At 45.1% G+C, this 13,349-nt stretch overlaps 1 protein-coding gene across 1 annotated transcript in view; it reads left to right on the top strand.

Moving 5' to 3' along the window:
* Positions 1-8,076, top strand: part of LOC138473685 (steroidogenic acute regulatory protein, mitochondrial-like) — a 41,265-nt gene extending 33,189 nt beyond the window's left edge. The window contains exons 4-7 of the mRNA XM_069612185.1: positions 904-1,062; positions 4,374-4,558; positions 5,657-5,750; positions 6,982-8,076. Coding sequence (XP_069468286.1) covers positions 904-1,062; positions 4,374-4,558; positions 5,657-5,750; positions 6,982-7,086 — 543 coding nt within the window. The 3' untranslated portion in view covers positions 7,087-8,076. The remainder of the gene's footprint in view (positions 1-903; positions 1,063-4,373; positions 4,559-5,656; positions 5,751-6,981) is intronic.
* The last annotated feature ends 5,273 nt before the right edge of the window (positions 8,077-13,349 follow it).

Raw genomic sequence — 13,349 nt, forward strand, 5'->3', positions numbered from 1 at the left:
CTTGTTTATTCAGTGTAGGACGCACAGAGTGCTTATAAATGGAGTGGCTGAAGGCAACATGGTTAGGACATTTTTACTACACCAGTAGTGGGTTTACAACTCCAATTAAGTCATTAACTCTCAAGAGATTTGAAAAAAAAAGCTGGCAGGCACTTCCAGCACATACGTTTGATGGTATACGTTTGATGGTGAGGCTTGAATAAAGCAAGCTCGAAGAGTTCTCATGAGGAAGGGTTTTGGGCAGGGAGGGGCAGGAACTGGGTGGGAATGGCCATAGGGATTAGCATGGTCATGGATGGGCAAATAACCAAACACCTGCAAGCTGTGTGTCCCTCCTCATATGCCATTTCTCCTTATCTGTACTCTAATGCAATAGTTTAGGCTTATAGGTGTTGCAAGCGACACATAGTAGCCAAAACACATCTAATAGATGTATGCCTACATACTTCATCTGCAGGAACACAGCAGACGCTCTTTATTGAGAGGGTCTTGACTAAGGTGTGTACAGATCAGAATATACCTCTTTTAGGAGGATTTTTCTTTAACTGGAGGTGATTCTACTTTGTGACTGTGCACAGTGCAAAAGCTCCAACACATCTATTTTTTGTTTATTAAGAATGTTTTTTGTAAGACAAAGCTATCCGTCCAAGGCATACACTAAATCAAATAGATCAATACCTGATCAATTAATATAAACCTTCACTCGAAGCACGTGTATGTTGCCTCAATGCTTATGGGATGTCTTCAATTCTGCACTGACTGATTTGCATATTCAACCATTCAGCTTCAGCATCGCAGTTTCAAATGTGTATTGTTTAGCAATGTAAGTTGTCATAAAATATGCGAAAATGCCTTGCATTCAAATATTTGTCAGACTATGATAAGCAATCTGTCCCTTGATAGGCAAGCGGAGATTGTGTGCTCAGTAAAGGTTTCCCCAGAATTGGTAAAGTCTTCCGAGCTGAAGCCATCTTGGATTATCCAGCCGATGCGCTCTACTACCAGCTGTTTGAGAAACTGGTGGAGATGAATGACTGGAACCCCGCTGTCAGCAAAGTAGAGGTAAGCGTTTCATGGCTTCTGGTGGGCAACTCAGTGGAAGATGACATGAAGTCTGCTGAGTTGTGCATCATTCTGATTGGAGGAGTACCTGATTGTATTGTGGAAATAAGGCCCCAGTGAAATTTGATTGGTGGTTGCTAAAGACATTACCACTGAGGCGTAGTTCCAAAGCCACAGCTCCCTTTTTCTATTTCTCCGGGCGGCCTTTTCTCTCTCTACCTCTACCCCCTTCCCTCCCTCAATCCTCTCTCTCTAATATTCAAATAAAGGTTTATTAACACAAGGTATAGCAGTACTGCAAAGGATTATCCATGACATGTTTCACCTCTTAAAGATGAAAGTTGATAGATCATTGTTTATCTATTATCTGACATAAGGATTTTGTGTTGACGTCCCCTGCTTGACCACACGGATGTGGATGTCAGAGGCCCCCAAGGGCATGTGATGCTGCACCAAAGGGGCACATTGGGCAGGATCCCCTGGCTAGCCCCACCATGCCACCCACAGGTGTAGGGATCGCTAGATTTGAGGACCATTTACCTTGTTGAAGTTAAAGAAATTTCCGCCCCATAGGAAAAAAAAAGCAACTCCTAATCTGGAATCAAGGTGGCCAGAAATCGTGCATACCTTGTTTCTGCCAACACACGCTCACTGTGGTAGAGGCAGCTATCTAATCCTGACTGTAAAAAAGCCAGCATGTGAGCGAGAGTGCAGCACCAGGGTGCAGCATTGGTCTCTTGGAGCCTGCACTAGGATGAGAGAGCGAGTCAGCACAAGCTGACAGCTCTGCACAGTGATGTCCGAAAACGACAAATCCAAGATGGCAGCCCCCTTATTCAGTGTCTGGGCCCAACAACCTGCAAAGTGAAAATCCACTGAACTGGACGTACCTGTCAAAGTATCCATCCACTCTGGCTCAGCCATTTCACATCCGCCACATATGAAACCCCTATACCATTTAAATCACCAATTACCAGCCCTTCAGGCATTTAAAAGGCGGAAGTCAAAGCAGAGTAGTGTGGGTGTTTGGAGGCAGAGCAGTAGAGATGGTGGAGGGACACAAGGAAGCAGGTGGCAGAAGAGAGGAGATTAGAAAGAGAGAGGAGGACGTGAAGATCAAAGAAGAATGGCGGGAGATATCAGGAGGAGGTGGAGAAGGTGAAGTAAGTCAGGAGGCGGGGAGTGCTGACAGGTGGGCGGCAACTAGGAGAAGGGCAGGGGTGAACACTGAAACTGACAAGGGGGAGCCTGTGGCGGATACAGGAACAAGTATGTGGCAAAGCATTGATGAGGTGCAGGTGAAGCTAGTGGCCAGAGAGTATGAGGAGAGGGGTGCACAGATGGGCTCCAGCAGTAAAAGCATGTGGCGAGGCGTCCAGGAGATGTGACAAGGGATTCTCATGGGCGAGGGGGCTAGGAAACCAGGGTTAGTTCAGAGGTGGCCTCATGCCTATGTCTCAGGAATTGTGAGACACCAGCCTTGTTTGTGCCAAACCACTGAGTGACCACCACTACAGATATGGGATACCAGGAGAAGATCTCGCCCATCACATGCCAGGGGCACAAGCCACCGACCAGAAAGCCAGAAGCACAAGAGAGACTTTTGTCCCATTTTTGTGGTCATAAAATCCACATACATACCGATCCCTATGTCGGGTCTGGCATAGAGAGCCTTTGGAGCAGGTTCAGCCCAGAATTAGGGGAGTGAACTGCATGACGTTTGCTGTGAATGATGCTACTTTTTCCCTTGTGATCTTCAAAAATTCCAACTCCTGGTTCATGAGACCACCCTGACCCTATTGCAGGAAGCGGAGGGTTGCATGTTTTAAGTGGGCACAGAAAAACAATCTAAACGGTAACATGCCTTGCTGAGAGTGAGCTTTGAGTGTGACCTGTTTTCCATCCATGTGCCCTCCATGCCAGTGTGCACATACATACAAACATATGATATGATATGTTATTTATAGCGCGCCTATACACACGTGTTTCAAGGCGCGACAAGGCAAGGGAGGGGAAAAGTAGGGAACAAGACAGCGATCTTACTAGGCCCAGTGACATTGAGATCGCGCAAGTGCAGGGGAGAGGGAAGGGGAGAAGTGCCAGGGGAAGGGGAGTAGGAGCAAGTGCAAGATATAGGATTACAAATTGAAACAAGAAGTGCAGTGGCTTTCTAAGGCTTGCTCTAGTAATCTCAAGAACTAGGGTAGTTGTGTGAAAGTCCTGGACGGCCATGTTTTAATGCCCCGGCGGCGGCAGCAGCAGCGATATATGGGACTCTAGGTTGTAAACATAGACTTTCCCTTTCTGGATGCTTATAAGAGATGAACATCTTCTTAGCTGCCCTCTGAACCCACTGCTGGGGACAGTTCTATGCATTAGCCTATTATTGCAGAGATGGAGGTCAAGTGTGTGTGCATATGTGTTTTGCCCTGATCTGGAATGTGTTGGCTCGTTATTTGTCCATAGACTTCAATTCCACGTGAAATACATGTCTGCATGTCAGAAGATCTCAATGAAAGCTTCATTGTAAATGTTTTAATGTAGATTGAAATGGTGTAGCTCTCAGTTGCAGTTATTATGAGGTCGAGATGCGCATAGTTTCTGTTATTCGCGGTGAAAGATGTGGATTTATTTTCTTTATTTTGATTCTCTTTTGATAAACCACGATTCCTCTCTTTTCTATTCACTCCTTGCTTTCAGACGACTTTGGCAGGGCGGGAAAAAAGTGGAAGTAATCCTGTTACCTTCATTTTTGAAGGTAAAGTAGAGGATCGACTTCCAGCTTCTGCTGGTGGTAATACCGCCAAAAATCCCCAATATTACTGCCAGTAGTAATACTGCCGATGAAGTGGCAGTACAGGCAATACAGTTTGGTGGTATCTCAGTGGAATTCCCGATGAGATGCCACCAACCTCGTAATGAGGCTCCTTATCTCACTTCCTCTACATGTGTGTGTGTGTGGTGTTCGCGCGTGCGCGCGTTGTGTATATCTCTGGCTCTGTCTTTAAGATCCTCCTTTGCTTCCTATGAAGGCCCTTATAATTAGCAGCTAAACCGAGCAAAAGCTTGCATCAAATATCAGTTGGAAAGCAAATGCTTAGCTTTAAGTGCTTAGTACAACTTTTGTCAAGCCACTTGGAAGAAAACCAAACGTAAATAGCCCCTTTGAGCACCATCTGTGAGGACTACTTTTGAACAGCCAACGAGCAAAGAAGTTTGACACACCAACGAGCGAATCTTACCTCAGCTGAACTGTACTCGCGACTTCATTTGTAAATCCATTCAAACTCATGAATCCCATTTCCCTTCAGATCCTTCAGCGAATTGGAAAGCATACCCTGGTCACTCGTGAAGTAACGGCAGAAACCCTGGGGAACCTGATTGGCCAAAGAGATTTTGTGAGCGTCCGTCACTGCTGGAGACAGGGCTCTGCTATTTACCTGGTCGGCACAGCCACCCAGTCCGAGCTGATGCCCCCGAGGAAAGGACTGGTCAGGTACGTTCAGATGGCGAGCCTTCAATATTTGGCATTTTAGTTCCCTTGCAGTCGGATACAAATAACATAAACGCTAGGAATGGGCATGGACTATGACTCAACTACATGTTGGCAAGAAATTAAGCATTATTGCCTGCAGCTGTGGAAAATACATGCTCTTATGAGCGTGGATCATCGATTTATGGCCATGAGGGAGGTAAAGGTGTCAGGGGTGGACTAGGAACTAAAAGAGGCCCTGGAAATAATGTTCAAAGGGATCCATGTTACACATTTTCAGCAAGCCCAAACCTTTTCCAATGAGAACATTTGAAAATTAAATAGGTTTCCACAAAAAAGAGGCCCAGGGTGCAGAGGCCTACCGGGAAATCTCCAGAGTTCCCTCTAGGCCAGTCCATCCCTGAAAGGTGCATAAAGAGGGGAGGCAGGCTGAGGACGCATAAGAGCCCATGTTGTCCAGTAGCTCTGAACAATAAGGCCCCCTGTCATGGGGCCAGGGCGCTTGAAGAGATTAGTAGAAAAAGAAAGGGAGTAGGAATCTTTTGGTTTAGGGCTGCTGAGCAATGGACACTCCGTGGCTGGCCAAGGTAGTCCCTCACTATGTTACTGACACAGGACAATCAGCGAGACGAGACACAGGGAGTGGGTAGAGGTGGCAGGACAGGGAGAGAGGAGGAGAATGCAGCAGGTAGGAGGGGAGTGGTAGAAAGCAGTGGGGAGAGTGGGTGACAGGAGCGGATGGAGACCGTGGCAGTGACTGGTGTTTGTCTGGAATCCTGAGGTCCGTTAGGAAGCATGGCCGTACCATGCTTATTCCCCGGAAGCCCTGGATCCTGATTGGCTCCCAGGAATGCTAATGGTCCTTCCTGAGCCAGGGGTGGTGGCAATGATGAGAATTTTGCAATGGCACTGCTCTTAATGCCCCTCCGCTACCAGTAGAACACCCACTTCTCAAATTCCAGTACCTTTCAGGAACAATTAAATGTCCAAGATATAAAAATACAGAAGCTCGCCACAGAAGAACCTTGTTAATATTTTTTTTACTTTTTGTTGATCCCCCCCAAAAAAGTTCTTATTTTGTTACTCTTTTCTTTTAAATAGGGCCGAAGCAGGTCTGACCTGCATCATACTGAGGCCCTTCGAGAATGACAGTAGGAGGACGCACTTCACTTGGCTTCTGAACATGGACCTCAAGGTACGGTCATGGCAACCTCTTATCTTATACAGCTTGTAGCATAAGCAGAAGCATCTCTACACATTGCTTATACTTTTCCCGCTATGTATATGATTGTGATATGCTTTCGTCCCCCCACTTCTGGTTGCGACTCCTAAGTGGCAAGAACATCTCTTTAACTATCTCGACGTTGAGATTTGTCTCCACTGGCTAATTTCAGATTTTTAAATTATGTGAACATATTTGATTTCTTCTTTTCTTTTTGACATTAGTTACTTTATCTTCCCATGTAAATCTTCTATTTTGTATTTGTTTTGTACTTGTTGTTACATCTGCGTGAAAGGCTGTTTTTCTAAGCGAATCACTAAAATAAATAAATAAATAAATAAGCATGGTTTGGGGAAGATTCATGCTTAAAGGCTTTTCTGATCAAGAAGCGTAATGAGAGAATACTGAACTATTATGGTGAGTGCGGTTCAGAGATTTGGGCCTGGAACGTACAAAATATTTGCCACCCTGATCAAAATTCTGGCGTAGCAGGGTAGATACAATGGCAGAGGAGGGATGGTCTGTGGGGCCCATGGGAAGGTCTAGTTTTTTTTTTCGTTTTTGTAGTTGAAGCCACAAATCTACTATAATCTAAAAAAGAGTTTCTCCTATAGATACTTCTGGTGTATTTGATATTCGTCTGCTAAATGGGTTCCTGGCATTGCAACCCCAGTATTAGAAAGGAAGCATGTCAAATAACCCTTAGAAAGATTGTCATAAATGGTGGCAGGGATATGGGATACATTTCATAGGTGCTTCTTTTCCCGCAACGGCTGCACCAGCTCGTGTCAGAAAAAGCTTTTGTCAACAGGGTGCGCTGTTCAGGGGCCACCCGAGGAGAAGCTACAGCCTACTCGCATAATACTCCTCATATTTTGCATTCAACTCTTTATTAAAAATAATATTAGAGATATGGATAAGACTGCTCCCTGCTTTGAATTAGTTAGATTCCATGGGGCTAGAGCTACAGGAAACCACAATCATGTTTGTCTTGCTTTCTTAACATAGGCAACAACAGGAAGTGATCTCAGCCAATGTCAAACAAAAACATATGTCAGGGGGACTGATGCTATCATTGAGCGAGGTATAGTTAGGCTACACTACACAGCTGATTCTAATTGGGTACGAAACAGACAGATTTTTTTATTGTGCAATTTTGCACCCAACACATGTTAAAATACTTTTCCTATTTTTCCTGTTGAAGGGCTGGATACCTAAATCCATCATTAACCAGGTGATGTCGCAGTCTCAGGCGGACTTCATCAAGCACCTGCGCCAGCGCCTCTCGGTATCATCAGCCCAGGACTGAGGACCTTCTGAAGGGAGTCTGCACTCAGCAGAAATACAGGAATTACCAGGCCATCGCCTGGTGAGGAAAGCAGGAACCTCCTCTGCGCTAGTTCTAGTTAGCAGCGAGCACACACAGGCGCTGAATGCGGAGGGACCGCTGGGGCACACACATCACTGACCTTGCAGAGGAGAAGGCAGGTGGTGAATGAGCGTAATCCCACAGTGAAGCAGAGTGTACTGCTAAGCCATGTGGACAATTCATCAAAGATGGGTCACAAGGCACTCTTCAAACTCCAACTGGAAATGCCTCTGGCCAGGCAGCAAATTCAACGACCACCAGATACTTCACCCACGATGCCAGTACAATGGGTCCCTTCACACTGCAGATCGAATGATATTGCCCCTGGCATCTGGCAAACAATAGTTGTGTACAATTTAAAGTGATCTGTTGAACACGAATCTCCAAGCAGTGTATCTGGATTGGCCAGATCATGAATTCATTTGGTATTGCTGTTCTTTACTTTTTTATAATTTGTTCCATTTTAAACCTATTCTTAAGACAGGGGTTCTACAACCTCTGGCTCTCCAGTATTTTAGAATATGACTCCCATGATTCATCACTATTAATATTAACTGTGTTGTCTAGGGCTGATGGGAGCTGTAGTCCAAATCATATGGTGAGCTAAAGGTTGAAAATCTCCTGAATGGTCAAGTATGGCCTCCCATCTGGATAACTGAAGGATACAGTGCTCAGAAGCATCTTGCATAAGAGCCTCAGATTCCATTTGTCATAAGGGTTCCATCCACTTATACAGTGCTGCTTGCTGCTATGGTATTTGCATATGACTCGGTAAAAACAATAACTGAATAATGCATGTTTCAGCTAAAATATACAAGAAATGTGACAATTTCTCGTAGCCACTTTTTGCAAAGACTGATCTAATTGGAACTAAGGAGACACATCAAAGATTTGATATGCAGTATTAATAAAATAAGTAAGAAGCTGTGGATTTCAGTAGTCTTTCTATGGATTAAGATGGAGATAATGTAAGCATGCACTAATCTTGGAGCGAGGGCACTTCTGAGAAAGGCACCTTCATGATAAGTGTGATTGTGAATTCTCTGAGAAACCTGAGGATATCCTCAATCCTACTCCCCCTGGATCCTCTTCTCAGGTGGCCAGGAAAGCCCATTGCGTTTGGTTCCTGGGTGGAGAAGCGAGGGAGGATCACCTGGGTGGATGGTCCTTGGGTATTGGGAGTGGGGTACCCACAGGGGAGACATGGTATCCCCTTTCCCTATTGAAGCCCAACCTAGCCCTCCCCCAGTCTTTATAGGCTACTGAAAGCCAGCTGCCCTCATTTTCCCACATTTTACATCTGACAGTTGTGAGACAGGCCTGATATCAAGAGAGACACAGACACAAGGATATCAGTTGAAAACCTTTATAAATAAAAGTAGTAGGGTTGGTGGAATGCCTAACCTGTCCTATCTCGAATGGGGTGGTTCCCTCAACTGATGTTTCTAAGGAGAGTCAAAGTACGTAAATCACAAAACAAAACTGGTCTGTGTCAAACCTATGCTTGCCCTCACTCTTGAAACAAATGGGGTGTTGGGTCTCCTTAAAAGAAAAATAGTGGTTCAAAAAAAAGAAATTGAAAATAAGGTTGGATTCAAGTGTCCTTATCGTTAGGATTCCTGCTGCCAGTTTAAAAATAGTTCAACTCAAAAAGATGCCTTTGGGATCTTCCGGGTAGGGCTCTTGCAACAAAACAAAACAGTTCACAGCAATTCTCCTGGGTTCCCCTTCACCAAGCTTCTTAATGCTTACAGTTTATTTGGGCCTCTCAGGGTTCCCTTCCCCAAGCCTAGGCCCCTCTGGTACAAAAAGTTTCACAATTTTAGTTCACAATCCCTCTGGGCCTCTCAGGGTTCCCTTCCCCAAGCTTAGGCCCCTCTTCTTCCAACAGTTCAATGAAAGTTCTTTTCAGGCCTCTCATGGTTCCATTCCCCTAGCCTAGGCCTTTCTCGTTACAACAATTTCACTCACAGTTTCCTTTGGGCCTCTCAGGTTTCCCTTCCCCAAGCCGAGGCCCCTCTGGTCTCAAAAGGTTCACTTCAAGTTTCACAAACACAAAACACAAAGGTTCATCTTGTCAGGATGCACCTCGCAAATCACTGTTCCTTCTTTTGGGTTTTCAACAGCCTTTCTTTCACTTTGGGGATTTCGCTCCCACTTCACTCTCAGTGTAGCTCCCCTTTCCCCACCTTCTCTCAAATGGTGCTGTACACCTCCTCATTTAAACACTGGGGCAATATGTGAGACTTTCGAGGACGCATGGCCTTTACTCCTCCCCATGCACGAACACTCTGATGCATGGCCCCCTCTGCTCAGACTCTTTATATTGCTTTCATGGTACTTGCCTTTCCCTCATGATTCTGGTACCTTCAGCCTTTAATGTTCTTGTTTCTTGCTTTCCTTTGGCCCCTTCTGCCTTTCTGTGCCACTTGCACACTTTCCTTTGGCACCTTCTGGCTTTCTGTGCCACTTGCACACTGCTAACTGTCTTTCTCTCCTCGTGCTGCTTGCATGCTTTTCTTTCTTTTCCCTTTTTGTTGTGTGCTGCTCACACCTTTAAAACCTTCACTTCACTTTCTTTCTGGGTCGTCCACAACCTCTTGTTTCTTCCTTTTCTATTCTTTCACGCCGCTTGCGCATCTTTGTTTCTTTTTCTCTCTTGCTCCCTGCCACTGTCGTCCTGTTTGCACTTTTCTCTTCTAATTCTCCCGCTCCAGCCTCCCACACGCTACTGAGTTTCTCAGTTTATTTGAAACTCACTGGATAGTGTGACAGTGGTGGGCAGACTCATTAGGCTTTAGCATTGAGGTCAGGCTCTCACCACCTGCCCCTCAGACGCCCCTGGGACCTTGACACCTCCCAGGGGAATGAAAAATGGCCTGGACATGGCCAACAGGATACAGCATTGCCCGATATGGCTGCCTGGTGCCGCAGCTCCCTTGCCACGCTGCAACCCCTCTGACACGCTGGGTCAGCGTCTTGGCATTCAACTCTCCTCTGGAGCCTTCAGCTGCAGCCTCCTGTTCTTCAGCCCCCATGGTCTATCCAGCACCCTCAGCTCGCTCTGCTTTTCTGGCAAAAACTGGTGGAGGACTGAGAAGGGATCCCCGGCTGGACTCGGCCTCACAGCCTCCCTTCTGGTCTCCCAACTGCTGCTCTATGCACTACTGATTGCTCCACCTTTTATACACCTGAGCCCTGTCAAGGGGCCTCGGGTGTGAGTCCTTGGTCTCCCTTGCCTATTTCTATTTTCTATTTCTATGTGCTTGTAGCACACCGAAAGCCCGCAGGCATCAGGGTGCGGAGAACCGAAGAATAAGATTTGCATGAAAGGGTGGAAGTTTTAAGTACTAGATTAACCATAGCTATGTCTAGAGAGTGCCCTATTGCCTTGAAATTCACTGAAATAAGAATGTTTTCAAAGATTTCCTAAAAGTGATGTAATTTCCTTCCTGTATCAGGGTTGCTGGGAGCCTGTTCTGAAATTTGGCTGCCCTGACCGGAAAGGCTCTGCCTTGACCTGCTGCCCATTTAGCCTCCGGAACCATCAGGAGGCCTACATCTGCTGATCTGAGGCTTCTCTTTGGCATATAGAGTGAGAATTGTTGTCTAAAATAGGTTGGAGCCACTCCAAAGAGGCATCTGTGGACAATCGTCATGGCCTTAAAATGGACTATCTCTTCTATTCTAAGCCAACGAAGATCCTTCCTTCCTGTCGATATGTGGTCACTGTAGTTGGTTTTCTTAACTATACGGACAGCATCATTCTGTAGGACCTGACATCTCTGTAGTTCTCTCTTTGTGGCTCCCATTAGCAAAGCATTACCATAATTTAGGCGGGACAGTAAGATCGCCCTTGCAATGTTTGCGATGTTTGCGGTATTTTCTTCAATAATGAAGGGTCTGATGGCTCTTAAGAGGCGGAAATAATATGCATTGTTTTTAGATAAGTAGTTGACTTGGGCTTCGGCACCAACTGATGCTTCCACCATCATCCCCAGTGTTTTAACTTGTGGTAGCACTGAGATGGTGGCTTCTTTTATAGCAAAATCCTTGCATTGTACTCCTAATTTAGTTCTTGCTTGACGAGAACCAAAGATTATGAGTTCTGTCTTGTTGTTATTAAGACACATCCAGTGTCTCTGCATCCAGATGTCAATGACCTTAAAAACCTCTTCTATTTTGGCACTATCTGTAACGTAATCTCCTGTTAGTTCAAAGACAATTTGTGTATCATCGGCATAGTTTGTGAAAAATACACCGATGCTTTCCAGTAATTCACAGAGGCTTCACATGTATAAGTTAAATAACAGTGGAGACAAACTAGCTCCTTTAGGGACTCCAAACAGGATAAGGGCCGCTTCTGAAGATTTATCTCCCCAGTGAATTCTTGCCTTCCTGTCACTCAGGAAAGACGCTAAACAAGCCAGTGCTGATGGGGAGCACCCTGCAATTTTTTCTAGAGCAGCTTGGAGTAACTGGTGATCAACCACGTCGAATGCTGCGCTGAGGTCTAGCAGCATGAGCAGCCCTGATTTGCCCTTATCTATCAACTCCAGCAGATGTGATTGTAAGTCAAGCATAGCTGACTTGGCGCTGTGTGCTGCTCTAAAACCTGATTGCTGATAGTGGAGCATCTCATGAATCTCCATGTGTTTTTGCAACTGGTTTGTAGTGATTTTATCCAGTATCTTCAAGATAAAGTTCGAATTGGTTATGGGACGCAAGTTACTTGGATCTTTAGGGTCCAGACCCGCCTTCTTGACTAGGGGAGTTATTGTGACATCTTTAATGGTTTTTTGAACTATTCCCTCTATAAAAGAGGCGTTTATTATTCTAGTAAGAGTAGGTGCGAAAAGTTCTTTGCTATCCAGTATAATCTTTGTGGGGAGTGTATTTTCCGCACACAAAGTTGATTTCATTTTGGCCGACAGCAGACAAAAATCCTCCTCCGTAATAGATGCAAAGCTGAAACTTTCTCTACTTTCAGATGGAGGATTTTCTATGGGGAGGGTTTCTGAGCTTGTGATGTCCCTTGCCAGTATATTTTTTCTGGCTTTTAAAATGTTGGTGGCAAAAGCTTCTTGCACTCTATCGCAGTCTTCTTTAGAGGGGTTGTGGGGTGGTGAGAGCACCTTGGATTTTTCAATTGCCTTGAGTATTTCGAAAAGTTTGCTGGTTGAATTTGCGGCTGCCTCAATTTCTTTATTGTAATAGTTTGATTTTGCTTCTTTTACTGCCTTTCTATACTCCTTATCTATACGTTTCCAATCTTCCCTGTTTTCTTGGGTTTGGTTCCGTTGCCGTACTCTTTCCTTGGTGCATTTTACTTGTTTAAGGGTATTGATTTCGTTATTGTACCATTTACATTGGTTATTGTTTTTTCTAATGGACTTGTTTTTCAATGGGGCGTGCTTGTCTACTAGCTTTTGAAAATGTGTGGTGTATTTCGATAACATGAGCTCGCAGCTATCATTTTCTGCAAATGACTCAAATATTTGCTGTATGCATGGTTTTAAAAGCTCGGGCCCTAAATTCCTGAAATCTCTGCTCCAAACTTTCACATGAGGGTTCTCCTGCTTTTTAGGTGGGGATTCTAGTATTAGGTCAAAGGTGACCAGACTATGGCCGGACCAAATGCAAGGCTCTGTTGAGACCTGTGCTGACTGCAGGTTGTTTGTACAGATCCAGTCCAGCTGATTCCCTTGAGGTGTTGTGGGTTTGTTGTTTATTATGTGGAAACCCGTACTGTTCAAGGTACTTTCCAAGGCCATAGCCTCTTTGTCTACTGGGTTGCCCCTCCACCTATTCATGTCACCAACTAATAAGGTGGAGGAATTTACCCAGACTAGCTTGCTAATTTGAACAGCAATCTCGTTATCAAAATCCGAGTTTAGGGAGGGAGGTCTGTATACCACGATGATATTCAGACAGTTGTTAGGTGTGTGGGTCAACTTTAGTTGAATAGTCTCACAGCCTGTGCATACAAAGCTTGCTTTAAAAAGGTGTAGAGCCTCTATGGCTATTACTGCCACTCCTCCGCCCTGTCCCTTATCTCTGTTTTTATTATACAAGATGTATCCCTCTGGGACAGCATTTAAGGCTACCGGGCCAATAGGCTCCTTCAGCCATGTTTCTGTTAAACACAGAACGCCTAGGTCCCTCTCTTTGATTAAATCATGGACACTAAAAGCGTGTTTATT

This window comes from Ambystoma mexicanum, chromosome 8 (assembly GCF_040938575.1).
Source record: "Ambystoma mexicanum isolate Mex_15411 chromosome 8, UKY_AmexF1_1, whole genome shotgun sequence".
Classification (NCBI taxonomy): Eukaryota; Metazoa; Chordata; class Amphibia; order Caudata; family Ambystomatidae; genus Ambystoma; species Ambystoma mexicanum.